Source organism: Dipodomys ordii, unplaced genomic scaffold, assembly GCF_000151885.1.
Source record: "Dipodomys ordii isolate 6190 unplaced genomic scaffold, Dord_2.0 Scaffold35, whole genome shotgun sequence".
In the NCBI taxonomy this organism is placed as follows: Eukaryota; Metazoa; Chordata; class Mammalia; order Rodentia; family Heteromyidae; genus Dipodomys; species Dipodomys ordii.
Window position 1 is genome coordinate 4,960,732 of NW_012267251.1, and position 17,785 is coordinate 4,978,516.

Below are 17,785 nucleotides of genomic sequence, written 5' to 3' on the forward strand. Positions count from 1 at the left end.
CTCAGGAACGATGACATAGATATGGAGAGGAGGGACAAATGCTTAGCATTTATCCTGGGTTTGGATGGTTTGTGCATCCAAGTGAGGACTTGTGCTCCTCAGCAAGAGCAACTGTTGAGCACAAGTTACAAATTCATGTCTTGAAGAGGACTAGTCCTTCCTCTCTCTGGTTCCCCAGGTAACAAGTGAGTGCACTCTTGCTCTTTCTTCCCACAGGCCTGACCCATCATAGGTGGAAACCTCTGGAGGTGTGAACCCAAATTAACCTCTTCATAGGCTGACTATCTCAGCAGGTATCTATCTTAGTTACAGAAAATGAACCCAGTGACGTGGACAAAACCGAGAAGGAAGATCACTGTAATGTGTATTTCCAGAAACTTCCCTGGGCAGCAGGGCAGCCCCTTTCCCGGGTCCCAATTTGAGGGACCTGATTCTTTAGTCTTTGGTAACTGCATCAGGAACAAGGACTCATGACTCTGAAAATCTTGCTCAGTTTCTACCCTCTCTCAATCCTCATGAACTCTCCCTAGCCCAGGTTCCAAAACATAAAATCTGGACAGAAGAACAAGGGAAAGATGTACTATGGGAGGAAATACGCTGCAGACCAAAAGAGTTATGAGACTCCGACAGTCTAGAGTAGATTATAATGGCGTTGGATCAAAGGGACTAGTCTTAAGAAATAATCAGGTCAAATTCGTCTTGGGTGTACTTTACCTAATCGATACATTGAATCAGTGGCTTTAATAGCCTGCTAGGTTCATTCATTAAAGGCTGAACTCAATAGAGCTATAGATGGGAATGGAGAAAATTTGTTTGTACAACCTACTCAGCCAAACCTGCATTAAACCTTACACCACACACACACACACACACACAGAGAGAGAGAGAGAGAGAGAGAGAGAAATGAATTAACCAGGATGACTTAAGAACCCTGGAAAAAATGTGGTGACTGTTCTTTATATTCCAGAAATGGTCACAGTGGAAGTTTAATGAACATAAGCTTTGTCATCTCCAGAGGAATGACAGGACACACAAGTGGTCAGGGCCCATCAGTACTCACCTGACAAGGTGACACATGCCCCCCACGAAGTCAAAGATGGAACAGTTGAGTCAGGGGTTTGTGACAGTAGCTAACCTTTGGGAATAGGCAGTGTACTGTGGTGCTGCTTGATTATATAAAATACTATATGACGTGTAATACATCGACAAAGAGGAAGCCTCATTGAAGTCTGTTTCATGGTGATGTCACAGCCCGTTGTCCAGTTGAGAGGGCCAGTGCTCCTTGACTATAAGAAAAGACCCTGCATCGTACATGCCATAAATCTTCATTTTTTCCAGAGGTAGCTGTAGCCATTTATCAATATATTGTGGACCAAGCGGAGCAGAATGAGACTATCCAGAGGGTTTTTAAAAGATACTAGCTCAGCTTTTCTGCTACACTTCAATGACAAAATGCCACTACAGCCCACAGGTCCTACCAGGAGATGATGGAGATTAAGGAATAGATGTACCTCGTCCTGAGTCTTTCTGACAGTGGCTGCTGCCTCCATCCAGCTCCAGAATATAGACTGGGAACCTTGTTAACAGCATTTTCACCCTGGGCTCCAGATCCAAGAACTGAGGGATCTGATAGAACCAAATAGAAAATCCCAAACCTGCCCCCTCCCCTCCTAGACAGTGATTATTCTGAAGGCTTGCCAAGTGTTGGAATAGCGAGTGCATCCACATACAAACTTTGCTTTTTCCTTGTTTCCCTTCATTGGAGATACCAGACAAACTTCCGTATAAGTGATTGAATACTTCTCTAGCTTCTGGGCTAGTTAGCCTTCCTGCCTTTAGTAATAGTCTGCAGGGAGGGACCTCTGTCTTCTTGGTAGTTCTCAAAATATCAAACTGTTCCATTTTTTTTTTAAGATTTGCTAATTCAACCTATAGAACTGTGATTGATCTGAAAAGTCATCCCACTTGCAAGCTAGTTTCATAAACACTGGCTCAAGACACCACAGTCCTGAGTTAAAGACAAATGACTTCATTAGGCAAAGAAAAAGTAGGAGCCAGACTGTGTCAGCATGTCTACTCCCACTGATTTCTCCTGTACCCCAAGTCTCATGGGGGCAATACAGAACACCACTGATGGATGCCTGCCCACCAGGCAGGTGGGTTATATGAGAAATTCGACTTTGAGTTAGTTTTCAATAGCAGTGTGCGTAGCTTAGAGGATACATCACAGGATCCTTAAGGAATGCCCTGAGAAACAATGTGGGTGAAGTTTAGTCATGACTGCATTCTTGGCAATCACAAAGTCGTGAAAGCCTGTTCAGGGGTTATGGTGAATTGTAGTGCACGTTATGTCTCACTAATACATATATGCAGTAAATTGTAAGACTGACATGTGTGTCTGTGTTGTGTGCGTGCCTGATGTCCTTTTAACTAAAGACTATTTGCACATGCACTGTGCATGGTGGCTGTGATGGGGTAGAAGCTAGGAAGGAGTTCAAAGAGAGGCCAATGCTAAACCTCAACAGTGGGACCAACTAACCTGTAATACACAGTCTCATTCAACTTTTCCTACTCCCATGACGGAAATATTTTGCCTCTGCGGGATAAAAAGCATTTTCTGAGTATAGTATAGACCCAAGGACTGACAGGAAGCTTTGCCTTTAACTAATGAATCTGTGTTTTCCAAATGTCAAAATTTCTTTCCCTGTCCTCTCTTCAAAAAGGGGAGTTTACATTGTGTTTCTTTCATGGGAACAGAAGTTGGTAGCTCCTAATGTGGCAGCAATGATGCAGTATTACTTCCACAGTGAGGCTAAAGGTTGAACTTAAAGCCTTGGTTTGTTCTTTCTGGGGGAAAGAGGGGAATGTAGGATGGGAGAGAGCTGCCATATCATGTAGGCAGCCCAAAGGAAAGGCCTTATGATACAGACAGGACAATGGTCACATGAGTGACTTTGGAAGTAAAGCATTCCCCAGAGATTCCAACGCTGATGAACATTTGACTCCAACCTCATGAAAGACTGAAAGAGACCCACCCAGCTAAACCACTCCTAAACTGCAGACCCTCACGTCCTTTGAGGTAATAACTATTTTGTTTTAAGCCACTAAATTTGGTCTGACTCGTTAGTAAGAGAGTACTTTATACAATAAGCATCAGAGGATACATTCTGCAGAAATGGCCTTCTGGCCAGTTTTCTGGTCTTATAACACATGGAAACAGCTCCTTAATAGCAATTGTCTGCAGAAGGCTCTGTTGTGGACAAGGTGGACATATCAAGACTTGTGCACCGTCCAACTGAACACCATTTATGCCTTAACACCAGTGATCATTTCTTCCACAACCAGAATGCACAGATCTGAAAATAACCAGCAGATCTCTGATTTCTTCAAGAAAAATAGTAAGCCAAGTACCAGTGGCTCACCTGTAATCCTAGCTACTCAGGGGGCTGAGATCTGAGGATCATGGTTTAAAGAGAGCCAGGCAGGCCAGCCTGTAAGACTCTCTTACATTTACTAAACTTCCAAAAGAGCTAGAAGTAGAGCTGTGGCTTAAGTAGTAGAGCACTAGCCTTGAGCACAAAAGCTCAGGGGGCAGCACCTAGGCCTGAGTTCAAGCCACAGAATGGGAACCAAAAAACAAAAAAGTTATCTTTAATATTTAAATTTATATTCAAACACACACTTTTAAAAGTAACATGTGCTATATAAAGAATGTTTTTAAATTTTCCCCAAGAGCTTACAGATAGCACCCAGACCAAGTTAAAGGCCCAGACCCAGCGCGCACACACACACACACACACGCACACACGCACACACACACACACACACACACACGATACTTGGCTTTTCATTTGTTCAATGTTTTTTTGTACTTAAATTTCACAGAGAAGCTTGTGGAACATTCTGTTCCCATGCGGTGAAGAAGTAACTCAATACAACTTGAGACATACTTTATTAGGACCAAATGACTATTTATTTTAAATATCAAAATAACACAAAGAACTAATTCAATGTACAAGACACTTCCTATTCTTCACAAATAACTACCTTTTTTCTATAGACATTTATCCATAAGGAATATGAGACAAATTATGTATTAAAACTCACAAGATACTTCACACACAGTTGACAATGACTTTTTGATATTTTAGATTTTCTTTTGTAATTGCTTTCAAGTGTCCTTTATTAAAAACAAAAAGTTATGATGTGAGGCTGAAAACAAGTTCAAAAGCATTTGTAATCAATGTACATTGTAACTCTCCATTAGAACAGTTACTACACAAGGCAGAGCAGCTAAACACCCAGATTCCAGCTTCCGCATTCTCGTGTGGCAGCTACACCCATCAACTGTAGTACAATTTTATTTCTAGGATCAGAAGAGTCTGGTGGTTGGAAGCAATAAAAAAAAGTGTCATTACACCACAGTATGCTGTCAAGACTTTCTGCAAGCAGGAATATCAGAGGCACAGCTATACAATGGCGCATTTGTGATCTTCATTCAAGGTAATGTTTTAGAATCTCTGGCAGTAATGCAAACACTGAAATTACCTTTCCTTATCTAAGAATTTGAAAAATGTAAGGTCATTTTCTTCTTCATATAACCTCTATGATCTGGATAAAATTCCTATTTTCTCTATCTAACCTGCAGAGATTGAATTTAAATTCTTTTGGGATTAAGTCACAGATATATAAGATCAATATCTGAAGAGTTGAAAAATGAAAAAGGAGGAAAAGGTACACACATTCTCTACCAAAAACCTCTCATAGTATTACTTCTTTGTTATTGTTACTTCCAAGGAGAGAACAGAACACATGCCACTGTTATTGGAGAAAAGTATCCTAAGTAAAAATAACAGGAAATAAAGGAGGACCTTCCCTTAAAAAAACAAAAAACTACCAGCTGTGCTGAGGAAAATGTATGAAAGAAAAGGGTAGACTCTATACAAGAATTGTCTAGTTCCCAGAAATGGTTTAGAAAATTATTCCCACATTATCCACTATTGACCCAAACAGCAAGTACCATTTGCCATACTACTACTTAAAACGTTTTCTGAAATGCTATTTGTCCCTTATTACAAAATACATTTCGGTCATCTAAAATTTGGCACTAAATCTTAGACTATCCGGAGATAACTTTGTTTAAAAGTCCTAATTTTTCCTGAGTTCATTAACTCAATTTACATATGTGTTAAGAGGTTGCCTCCCCTAATGAGAAACTTCTCAAACTAGCACCCCTGCGGAGGATTAAGCAAACTGAAACAAGAAGTCGCTCACGTGAGCGTGCATGGAGGGGGAGTGATGACAACTGGCTGAAGAGAGAATGAGAGGGACAGACAATGAAAGAGAGAGAGACTGATGTGATGGGGCTACTCATTTGATTTTTCAGGTTCTTCCAATTAAGTGTCTAGCTAGAGACAGTCCCAGGAGTGGCTTCACTATATAGACTTTAAAAAGATAGGAAAATCACAAAAATAAATGTTCACATGTACTTAATGTCAATTTTCCTACATAAAGCAACCTAAAAAAGAAAAAAATCATTGCCCAACCAGCAGGCAGCACAAACATAAGACCCCTAACAAAACCAAACAAATCAATCATTAACCCATACAATCTAATCAGCAGAATCAACTGGAAGCAATGACTACACTTTGAAAAGGCACAAAGTATTTAGTCCAGAAAGATGTAAAGATGAAATGTTAAAAATGTAACTCTTCATAATAAATTAAAAGTGATGTGATAATTCAAGCTATATGCATAGCTGTCTACTTAGTGTTTAAAGCCAATTATAGCAAAAAGCAACAAAGAATACTCATTTATTAGCCCTTAACACTTCTCAGTCACTCTGTAAGAATGATTGACACTTTTTAAGGTTTGGAGAAAATTGTTAGTGTACTTATTCATGACCTACCATCACTTACGATGTAGTCACTTACAAAGCACCAGTTTAAAACCATATTTTTTTTACTCCTTTTTTTTCCCTCTCATCATGAATTTCTAAATCACTTAAATATATGCGAAATCTACCACCTCTACAGTTGTTGATTATAGGTATCCTGCTGATATAAGGAGCTAACCCTACATTTAAGTATTATTTTAGAATAACTACAAAAAACAACAACAAAGAAAAACAGGTGGAGGTTTCTTATAAAAATAACCTCAACTTGATCTTCAAAAAAAAACTAAGGCAAAAATTATTTTGATAATGTAGTGTAAAAATAAGCTTATTATTCAGCATATGATAGTGTTCACTGAAAACAACATTCAATTAAAACTGAGGAAAACTGTTTGTACTTGTAACTGGTTTATCAGTACGACTATTCCCAGAGTATTTTCTTCTGCTCTTAGTTTTACACATATAAACACAAACATTTAATACTTAATCTCAGTATTCAAACTTAATGGTATTATTTTTCTTAAAAAAAAATCCATTATCCTAAGACTTCAGCTGTGCTTCTTTGGACAAATATTTATTCAAACACCAAGAATGTAAATTCTTAAAAACTATTTAATACCTACTAAAAATCTTTGGTGCATTTAAGTCAAAACCGATCAGGTTAATAGAGTTCTGCACTTGATAAATTATTCAATTTACATATTAAGTGCTAACTGCTATCTGCTAAATATTAATTTAAAACAATAAATTATACTCACAAAATAAAAAAATTCTCACTGAGGCTAAACTTAAGTTGTGAGACAACATTTTAGTTACAAAATAAGAGATTTTAGAGTTACAGAAAGGTGAACTAGAAGAGTAGGCCTCATTTTATACTTTCTATGCCAACTTCAAAATTCTATATACATTCAGTTTTGCCTAAATCCATGAAGATTTGTCCCAAGTAATTTTTTTTTTCTGTTTTTGGAAATTAAAGGCAGCAAGTCTGTTTCCTTGTGGGCTTTTTGTTTGCTGTTTCTATGTGAGAATTCAACAGCCTTCCTCGGAGAAGGAGAATGGAGTGCCTGAGCACAATGAGCATCTATCAGCACGGCCTTCCCATCACCTGCCAGTCACCCACCAGGCACTGGCCCACCGGCGGCCACACCACTTCTTTCTTCCTAGCCTCAAAATCTTTTTCTCCAAAGAGAAACGCATCACATCGCTTCCATTTCGGAGTGGATTACAAGGGCCCAGTGAGACGGCATGTGAATGTATTTAGACAACAGTAAACCACTATTCAAGTTCAAGTTATCTATAGTAAGAACAAAACCCAACTATTCACTTTACTTCAGAGCTATATTCCAGAAAAGTTTTATGCAAATCCAGCGCTATAGTTACATCATATATTTAAAGCATTAGAACATCATTAATAAAAGAATCCTAAATACCTTCCAAAAGCCAAATATTCTTTTCAATGTGAAAATGCAAATCCTCTTTTCCTGCCACCAAATATACACTATGCCATATATACACAGACATACCATTTGCCTTATTATAAGTCTGAAGTTTTTACATTAGCTTACACATAAAGCAGAATATATTTTTAGATAAGCTCTGTTTTCATCGTAGTGTAAGATTTTGTCTTACTATAATCTTGCCAGTCTTTATGACAAAGATCACAACAGTCAATTTGAAAGACCAATAAGACTTACAGTACCTTATAGTCAAGCTCAATTGTGTAAGTACCCAAATATACCATTTCCATATAAAGTAAATAAGAATGCTTTAAAAATAACAACTACTGGTCCTAAGATAATTACAACCTAACCTTAATAATGAGGCAAAACTCAGGTTGGTCTTATTATTTATAGTAACTACTTTGGTTAATGGCCTCAGTTACCCACATTATTATTTCGTGTAATCATCACAAATACGGCAAATGTTCTTAAAAAGTACCTTCATTTCTTCTTAAGTGCTTCAGCAAACCATTTCCTCCACTGCTAACTGGTTAAAATTTTATTCACTAACAACTTATTACTTTGTGATTTTTTTTTTCACATGGGCCAGGCCAGACTTTACAGCTTACACACACACACACACACACACACACACACACACACACACACAAAGTGCTTAAAGCAATTAGGAGTGTAAACAAAACTGAATTAGAAAACTTTTAAAACTGCTATTTTTCCAGTAGTTTACATACAAATGGCATGTTAACAATAAATCGACCCTGCACCCTGCCTAATCTAACTCTTAAGCAATTCCACTAGGAAAACAAGATCCTAGTTTAAATTGACTTGAAAAAATGGAAAGTGCACATCTTTAAAGACATTTTATAATTTCGAGTTTTTCCTCAATTAAACTTAAACAGTGAGGTTTTGCTGTAATTACTTAATCCCATTCACTAAGTCCCCAACTTGTCTCATACAAAAATAAGAAACAAGGATAATTACAGACATTGGGCTTATATGACAGCAAAAAATAAAGATCTGGATTGTATGAAAATCTGTACACAAGAAGTTCCATTCAATTAAAACAACATTAAGTTCAGTGTCTTTTCTGACAAGTATACATGAAATTTCTAGGTTCTGTCTTCTAATTTCAGTTAGCCAAAGTAAATGAAATGCAAAATAGAATCATAAGTTAGTAACTATCCCTTCCTTGATGACAGGGAGATAGATGCTGTGATATTGCTAATGTTTCTGAGATAATGACAAAGATGAACTTACCTTGAAGATATCTTGTTAAAACCGCACATATTTTTAACTTGTAATTTAATGATTAGAACTATGTTTGCACTTGTTATTCATAATAACTGGAATATACACGAAACCAGATTATCTGGATAATCATTTCAATATTAAAATTCTCTTAACATACATTAATTAGATTTTTTGACTTGGCATGTCAAAAATCCAATTAATGATACACAAAGACAAACAGAGACATCCAAGATTTTCTCATCTATTCAAAACCTTAATTTCAATTTAAAAAATTTGGATAAAGTAATAATGAATCTTATGGTACGAAAGAATTATGATTATCAACTTCCTTTTAAAGGCTACAAGTCCTTAAACTTGTTTGTAAGAAGAGAAAGGGAGAAAAGAATAATGAGACTAAAGAATAAAAATCTGGACTGATTAAAAAAAATTGTCCCCATAATATTAGCAACTAAAAATTCTGCAAAGTTTTAGAATCCATTAAAATTATCACTAAATAATCTTTGAAAATACAAAAAAGTTTACGTCAAATGCTATGCCAAAATGTGTCCAAATAGCATCATGTTCAGTCAACAGAGACATGGTTTTCTGGAGGTGAAACTGAGGACTTGAGAAATTAGAGAAAGTGAAAACAGCAGCTCACAAACTTAAAAGCCACCAGCTTTGGCTACCGTTCCATGCAGCCCTCAGGAGTGATGATCACCACTGGAGATGTTCTGAACAGCAGTTGCATTATCAAGGCCCAGTAATGTTCCAAGGTAAGACTGCTCTCTAGGATCAAGCATTTGTTCAGGCCGGACGGGATGAACTATATTTGCAGGTTGAGGAGTCAGAGTGTACTTTTCCAGAAAAGCTAAGTCAGCTGCACGTGGGTAATCAGTGGATTGTGGCTGAGGTGGCAGGACCTCATGGGAGGCTGGCGGAAGTGTGGTCGTATGCTGCACCAGGCCACTGGGAGTGTCAGGCATCTGCACCGGCACCAAGGTAACTGGAACACACACTTCAGCAGACACATTCTGTAACAAAGTCTTGGCTTCTGATTGATAAACTTTGGGTTGGTCTAGATATTGTTTGGTTTCTGTCTGAAAGATTTTATCATCGGATGAGTATTCTACGGGCAAGGACACAAGTTTTTCTTCAGAAGTACTGAGTGGATCATCAGGGGATTTTATCCCATGAACATGGTCAATGTGGTATTTCAGCTTGTCTTTCCGCTTAAATGTTGCATTACAGTGCTGACAATTGAAAGGTCGGGCATCAGAATGAATTACCAGGTGTTTGGTTAAAGTTTTCTTAATTCTAAAAGACTGATTGCAAATTTGACACTTGTATGGTTTTTCACCTATATGAACAAAAATGAAATTAAATGTAAAATATGCCCACTTGTTAATTTAAGCAGCAAACTTTCCATATGCAAATGTGTTAAGAGGAAAACATCTTATGCTATCACAAAATGGAGACAGTAAACTCATAAAGAGAATAAATTTAGTATTAAAAAGATGTCAGTTTAATTCTAGGTATACCTTTTATTAACCAGCTTGGGCTTCTAAGCCTAATTTACCAGTCTGGAACATCCAACAATAGGTTTTGGAGGGGTTTTTTTGGTTGTATGTGTCCAGGTCCTGCAGCTTGAACTCAGGTCCTGGGATGTTCCTGAGCTTCTTTTGGTCAAGGCTAGTATTCTACCACTTGAGCCTCAGCTCTGCTTCCAACTCTTTTTTGGCAGTTTATTGGAGATAAGTCTCATAAGCTGGGCGCAGGTGGCCCATGTCTGCAATTGAAGCAGTTCAAAGCCAGGCTAGACAGAAAAGTCCATGAGACTCTCCAATAAACTACTCAAAGCTAGAAGTGGCACTGTGGCTCAAGTGGTAGAGCACTAGCCTTGAGCACAAAGTGAGGTTCAAGGTCAATGCCCAGGCCCTGAGTTCAAGCCCCAGGACTGGCAAATAAATAAAGTCTCAGAGAGGTCCCTGCCCCAGCTGGCTCTGAACCGTGATCCTCAGATCTCAGCCTCCAGAGTAGCTAGGATTACAGGTGTGAACTATCAGTGCCTGGCTCAGCAACCATAGTGTTTAAATGAGAAAGTGAAGTATTTTGTACTACATTGACACCTGATATGTGTGTGATAAGTCTTAGCTATCATTATTATTGCTTACTTTATTTCACTATACCATACAAAGGTTAGTTAAAAATTAAACAGTTACTGGTGAGGTGGCTCATACCTGTAATCCTTGCTATTCAGCAGGCAGAGATCTGAGGATCATGGTTGGAAGCAAACCTGGACTAAAAGTCCCCATGAGACATTTATCTCCAATTAACTATCAGGAAACTAGAAGTGGCACTGTGGCTCAAGAACGCTAGCCTTGAGCAAAAGAGCTCAAGGACAGCACCCAGGTCCTGAGTTCAAGCCCCATAACTGACAAAGTAGTTGACTTCCTTCCACTCATGGAAGATAAAAACCCAAACAGTAACTCTTGATTAACCTAGGTGTTTGGATCAGAATGAGAAGTATTAATACTCATCTCCAGTCTGAAGTCAAAATAAGAAATGTTCATGAAGGGAAAGAATAAGGAACACTGAAAACCAAGTCAAGGAGGTAAAAAAAAATAACCCATACAAGATCTAAAACAAAGCTTCAACAAAGAAATTGAAGCTATCAAATCTGACCAATTAGAAGGAAAGGAAATAAAAAACAAAGTAGAAAGTCTTGACAGTAGGTTAGACCTTGCAGAAGATCAAATCTCTGGGATTGTCAGAACATGACAGGATGAATGGGATAAGACACTAGGAATCAATCTGGATTTATTCTGGAAATGCAAGCTTTAATGTTGAGACATCAATGGAATTTACCACATTAATAAAAAAATTTAAAATATGGCTGGGTACCTGTAGATCATGCTTGTAATCCCACCTACTCAGGAATATGTAGGATCTGTCTGAAGGCAGCCTGGGGAGAAAAGCTGCAAGACTCCAGCTCTAAAATAACTAGCAAAAAGCAAGGCTGCAGGGATGGCTCTAGTGGTAGAGTGTCAGAAGTGCAAGCAAGCTGAGCAAAGCTGAGTTCAAACCTCAGTACTAACAACAAAAACTTTACCCTTCTACATCTCTGTGTGTGTGTGTGTGTATATATATATATATATACACACGCATATATATACATATATACACATATGCATATAAATATATGATCACCTCAATAAATGCAGAAAATGATAAAATTCCATGCTTGCATGCAAATTATTGAAAGCTTTTTGTTTCATTTTGAGATAAGACAAGGATATCCATTCTCAAGTATTTCTATTTGTATACTACCAGAAATGTAAACAAAGCAATGTACCTCACTTTAAAATAATGACAAGTGGGGAAGAAATATTTGCAGTGGTTGTAAAATACATGTACTTCTTATACACATATAAAAATTGAGTTTGTGGATCTATAAATTTCAGAGATAGACTAAGGAACATGGCCATCAGATTTTGGAGCAGAAAAATGGTGTCATATCCTGCTTAGCAACCCTGTTGGTCATTTTAGGAGCTGGAAAACTACAGGGTGTAAACCAAATGCAGCTCCTTTGCCTGTTTTTGCAGTTCTGTAGACAAGCCACATTACTTTGTGCAGTGTCTGAGGCTGGTCTTGTGCTATGGCAGCCGAGGTGAGTGTCTACAATGGACAATCTGATCTGCCCTAGCCCACTGTATATCATCTCAGCCTTTGTAAATGTTAGCTGACCTGCACTTGATATTATTTCTCCCTCTCATTTCATGTTGTCATAAATAGAGCTCACTTTCTCAATTCTCAAAGGGCAATGAAGCTGGTCTCTAATTCCAATGAACTATGAAATACAGTTCTATGTTGTCACAGGCCACAAATAAATTACCATAAATCCAGGTTTTCAATAACATTAATACAATTTTGCTAGCAGTACTGTATGGTTCCTTTAGAATAGTTCCATACATTTAAATCACTAATAGTCTCATATTAACTTCCCTTAAGTTTACTGACTCTTTCAAGTGGCAGTTCTAAAAAAAGTTTTCATTTATAACAGGTATGAAAGATGGCATCCACATAGTTTTTTCAGTTTTATACTCCCATGTATGTACTATTAAGTTACAGCCTTTTCTTCTGGAAGAGTACAATCTTTTGCGTGTGTGTGTGTGATGTGTCGGGTCGTGGGGCCTGAACTCGGGCCTGGGTGCTGTCCCTCAGCTTGGAAGAGCACAATCTTGATTTTAGCAATGGCACTCCATCAGTATTTAAGTTGCCCAAATGCAGTTACCTCTCACTGTGACGTTTATGAAATCAATTGTTCCCTTCCAGAACAGCAGCTTGCAAAAATACAAACTGAATATAAAGTAAAGCAGTTATACATAAATAATGGGCTTCATATGTAATCTATTCTTTAAGTTTTACCTGAATGTGTCCGAAAATGCATTTCCAAGCTTGATTTTCCTTTAAAAATTTTCTTACAAACATCACATTGATGAAATGTTGCTTTATATCTAGAAAATAGGTAAGTTTGAGTTCTTTCCATATAATGTCAAGAAATAGCAATGAAAATCAGTTGTAATTTTATAACTGTACATGTAATTATATATCGACACCAAGAGTGATTTAAAAAACAAATGGTGTTTAGCAGGGCTCACACCTATAATCCTAGCTGCCCAAAAGGCTGAGATATGGAAGATTATGACTTGAAGCTAGCACAAGCATAACAGTCCAGGATTTAATTAATCAGCAAAATCCTGGATTAGAGACATGACTGAAATGGTAGAGCACCAGCCATGAGCAAGCAAAATCAGAGAGAGTGTGAAGCCCCATACTGACAAAAATAAAAGATAAACAGAAAACCATTAGCAACTGCATTCATCAGAAAGCATGGCAGTCTGAAGAAACACAGACACTATTTAAATATTGGTTCTTCCTTACAAATAAGTCTATAAAGAAGATCTTAAAGTTGAAAACTGCTTTGAATTACCCATTTTTGTTTTATTCAGCTATTAAATATATACAGGAAAAATTATAAGAAGTAAAATAGATCCATGGTTGGCTAGAGGGAAAAGGAGTGACTGGCTGCAAAGGAACAGCAGAAATTTTGTGATGATGGAATTATTCTATATTTTGAAGTTTTTGATGTGTACATAACTCAGAACTACACACTAAAAAGATTGAATTTCACTATACGTAAATGACAACTGAATAAAAGAAATTAAAGAGAAACTGCAACAATCTCAAAACCTGTATACATCAAAAAATTGACGCTGGGGCCAAGCATGGTGATCAACACCTGCAATCTAAGCTACTTAAGAGAAGGTAGAATTATTAGGATCCTAAGACAGCTCAGGCAAAAGCACAAGACCCTATCAGATAAAGTAAAGCAAAAAGGCTAAGGGGTCCTAGAAGGCTTGTCTTGCCTAACACAAGGCCCTGAGTTCTGAAAAAAAAAAAAAAAAGAAAGAAAACAAATTCCACAGGCTGCCCCAAGTTAGACTCAGTAAACAGCACAGTTGGGTACCTAGGAAGTATTTTCAAGTTAATCTTAAATTCAAAATTTGTGAGGACCAAGATACTTGTGAAACAACTAGCGCTTGTCAATGTCTAACCTCCTGGCCTTAGAATTCAGAGTAAACAGGAAAGGAATAGGGGAAAAAAAATCTACTTTGTTCAATGCATTTAGGACTGTAGAGAAGCTAAGTAAACTGAAGAAAAAGAGCCAGCTAGCCTATCCCCAATTACACAAAATAAACAAAACAGATTTAACTTTTCTTGAAGCAGGACTCAGCTAGTTTGGCACTGACAATGAGGTGTACATGCTCACTCACTTTTGCCACACTTTCTCTCCAAGGTGCACACTTTTGTAATGAACAGTAAGATGATCTCTACGACCAAAGCATTTTCCACACTCTTCACACTGGTGAGCCTTTTCACCTAGAAATAAAGACCCAGATACCTTAATCGGAATATGCATTTGCATTTTAGTTTAGTTTTGCTTTTCTCCAGAAATAAAGACCAAACAATAAGAGGACATGGTGGAAAGAGCAGGTAAGATTTGGTTATTTCCTTTGTATTTCTTACTCAAATATGTTTCCTCAAAGAATCTTAGGTTGAGCTCATGGGTGTATCCTTTTTTCCCACATGGAGAAAAAAACACATCAGTAGCCTATGGCTGTAGACTTCAAACCTTACCTTTCAAAAGGTCTGAGTTCAAGAAAAAGTGAGTCAAATTTCAGAATATTCTTTTAGGAGTATATGCCTGAATACAAAAACCTTTATGTTTTTGTATTCTATCTTTCTGTTTATAAAAACTATCTTTATAAAATCTATCTATAAGATCTTTATAGAAACTGTTTATAAAAGGCCTTAAACATTTGAAAATGATCCTTGTACTTCATTTTTAAAAGACTTTTTTCACCTGTAGGATTTCTTACATTTTTTTGAACCAAAATGAACTTTCTAGTAGAAGATTATATTCTTACATTTAGTTACAAGAGTTTGGTCTTTAAAAATCTGTGTGTTTATCGAGAACTGATGACTCACACCTGTAATCCTAGCTACTCAGGGGGCTGAGATTTGAGGATCCTCATATAAAGCCAGCCAAAAAGTCGGGTGTGGGGGTGTGGCTCAAATGGTAGAGCACCAGCCTTGAGTGAAAAAGCCAAACAAGAGAATGAGGTTCCAAACCCCAAAACACACACACACAGAGAAAAATCTGTCTCAGTAACAAGGTGCAATTAATGTACATGACTTCTAGAATTCCTCTCAATTTAGGAGGATAATCCTAGGAATAAAAATATATAAATCCAACAAAAAACCATTAAACCTTTAAGATCTCTCAGTGACCTCACTGAGATTATGTACAGAAGGGATCAGCATCCCTGTGTACTTGAATCTATGCTGACAATCTTCAGAGTCACCTGTTCTACTGAGCGTGTGCAGAGAGAGGGCCCTGCCCTGCCTGCACTGTGCTTGCCTCCTAGATGGCTCTCAGCATTACCTGAACATCAATCGGAGAGGAAAACATGAGAGAAATTCCCAGAATATAAAGATTATGAATACTATATGAAGATTTGAAATTAAGCAGGATAATTATGGAGCTTTTTTCCAAGCCTAAGATTGCAAAACTCACTGTAACAGACACTTGTGGTAGCACCCAATTACAGACATGTGCCTTTAGAAGACCAAAATTTCACTTTTTGTCAAATTTAATCAAAATGAGATCAAGGTTTCCTTCTTTAAGAAAGTGTCAGTAACAATTCCTGCACACATCAATGTCATAGAGAAATTGCTTAGAAGTTACAACTTCAAAATCTTCACAGTCATAGATAACACTCAAAATTCAGCAAACGTGTTACAGAATTCCCCTTTGAGATGCTTTTTCAGAAAGGCTTTTAGAGCCAGAATTACAAAGGGGTGATTTACATAGCAAACTATTAAAACAGCAAATGTAAACAGGGTGAGGTACTGTATTCTCAAAGGGTACTTTATAATCATTTTGGAAATGGAATCATAAAGCATCATTACCTGAATGTATTTTTTTGTGCTTTGTAAGGTGGTCATGACGAATGAATGTCTTTCCGCATTCATCACACTCATATCTTTTATCATCATGATGTACTCGTAAGTGAAGTCTATAAAGAAAGACACTGGAGACCATTAAACTGATGATGCAGAAGGAACATGCGTGATAATGAGGAAGTGCTGAAAACTGCTCTTTATTCAACCACCCCATGTTTGCTTTGTATCTGTGACTTCCAAGGCATTTCTCCTTTCTCACCAGCTGAGCCCAGTATTCCCAGCCATCTCTCAGAAAAGAATAGTCACATTTGCACATGCTCAAATCATTTCTGGAGTAGAGGTCTTCCAATACAAATCTTAGGTCTTAAATCTGCTTCACTAACTCTGCCAAATGCCTGGGATTGTTAAATATCAGAAGGGTCAAATTCCAGAAATGTACAAGTTTGAATATTCAAGTTGCCAAAACAAATGCTATTCTGCAAAATGAGTAAACAGTCACTAGAACTAGACTACATCTAAAGTTAAGAGTTTAAATAGTCTGTTTAAACTAAAACAGTCAACAAATGGAAGCATAAATATTAAAGCCTAAAGTTACAATTCTAGAGAGCAGTAATAAAAATTAAACTCATAGACACTTTTCATAATAAATTACCCATTTATTTAGGAAGATCAGTTTTTCATTAACTGAATATATGGTAGAAGATTCAACCATAAAAACGAACAGCTAACAATGCAGAAAAGACTTTCAAAAATTTGAGTTCCAGAGTTCTTAATCTTACCATATTTTTATGCTACAGATATTTACTTCTACAAGAAGGAATAACGAAGTTGGACATTGGTGTCTCACACCTCTCTACTCCTCTCTATTCAAGAGGCTGAGATTTGAGGATAGCAGTTTCAAAGTTGCCCAGGAAGAAAAGTACACAGGACTCTATCTTCAATTGACAAGGACAGAAGGGTTAGGACATGGCAGGAAAGGAAAAGGGAAGAGAAGAAAGGAGGAAAGGAAAGAGGAAAGGGAAAAGGGAAAGAGGTGGACAAGAGGTAAGGCTCAACTGGTAGAGCACACACACTAACTTCAGATAAAAAAGCCAAGTGAGAGCCAGGCGCTGGTGGCTCCTGTCTGTAAACCTAGCTACTCAGGCTGAGATCTGAGGATCGTGGTTCAAAGCCAGCCTGGACAGGACTGGAGATATGTGAGACACTTATCTCCAATAAGCTACCAGAAAACCAGAAGTGGCGCTGTGGCTCAAGTGGAAGAGTGCTGGCCTTGAGCTGAAGAGCTAGGGGACAGCACCCAGGCCCAGAGTTCAAGCCCCGTGACTGACAAAAAAAAAAAAAAGCCATGTGAGGACAGGAGGCCCTGAGTTCAAGTCCTGGTACTGACCCAGAACTAAAAGTAAAGAATGAAGAAAAACACCAAAAGTTCAGAACATCAGTTTTAATAAATTTTCATTCAAAGACAAATAAATATTGAAATAATGACAATTTCATAGATGCTTCAGTAAACTTGGTAATGAATAAGCATTTAATATTCTCATACACAGAACGGAAATAACATCAAATGTTGTAGGGAAAAATATATTTAGTAAAGTTTGCATACAACTTTACGTATCATATGGGCTAAGAAATGTTTTCGTTGAAGCAACAATTAGAGCAAGACAGGCTGGTG

At 37.5% G+C, this 17,785-nt stretch overlaps 1 protein-coding gene across 1 annotated transcript in view; it reads right to left on the reverse strand.

Moving 5' to 3' along the window:
• Window positions 1-9,287: 9,287 nt before the first annotated feature.
• The window catches only part of Zbtb41 (zinc finger and BTB domain containing 41), a 20,828-nt gene continuing 12,330 nt past the window's right edge, over window positions 9,288-17,785 (reverse strand). The window contains exons 5-8 of the mRNA XM_013017297.1: window positions 16,120-16,455; window positions 14,421-14,526; window positions 13,012-13,100; window positions 9,288-9,943 (exon numbers count right to left, since the gene is read on the reverse strand). Of these exons, the coding sequence (XP_012872751.1) occupies window positions 9,288-9,943; window positions 13,012-13,100; window positions 14,421-14,526; window positions 16,120-16,455 (1,187 nt within the window). The remainder of the gene's footprint in view (window positions 9,944-13,011; window positions 13,101-14,420; window positions 14,527-16,119; window positions 16,456-17,785) is intronic.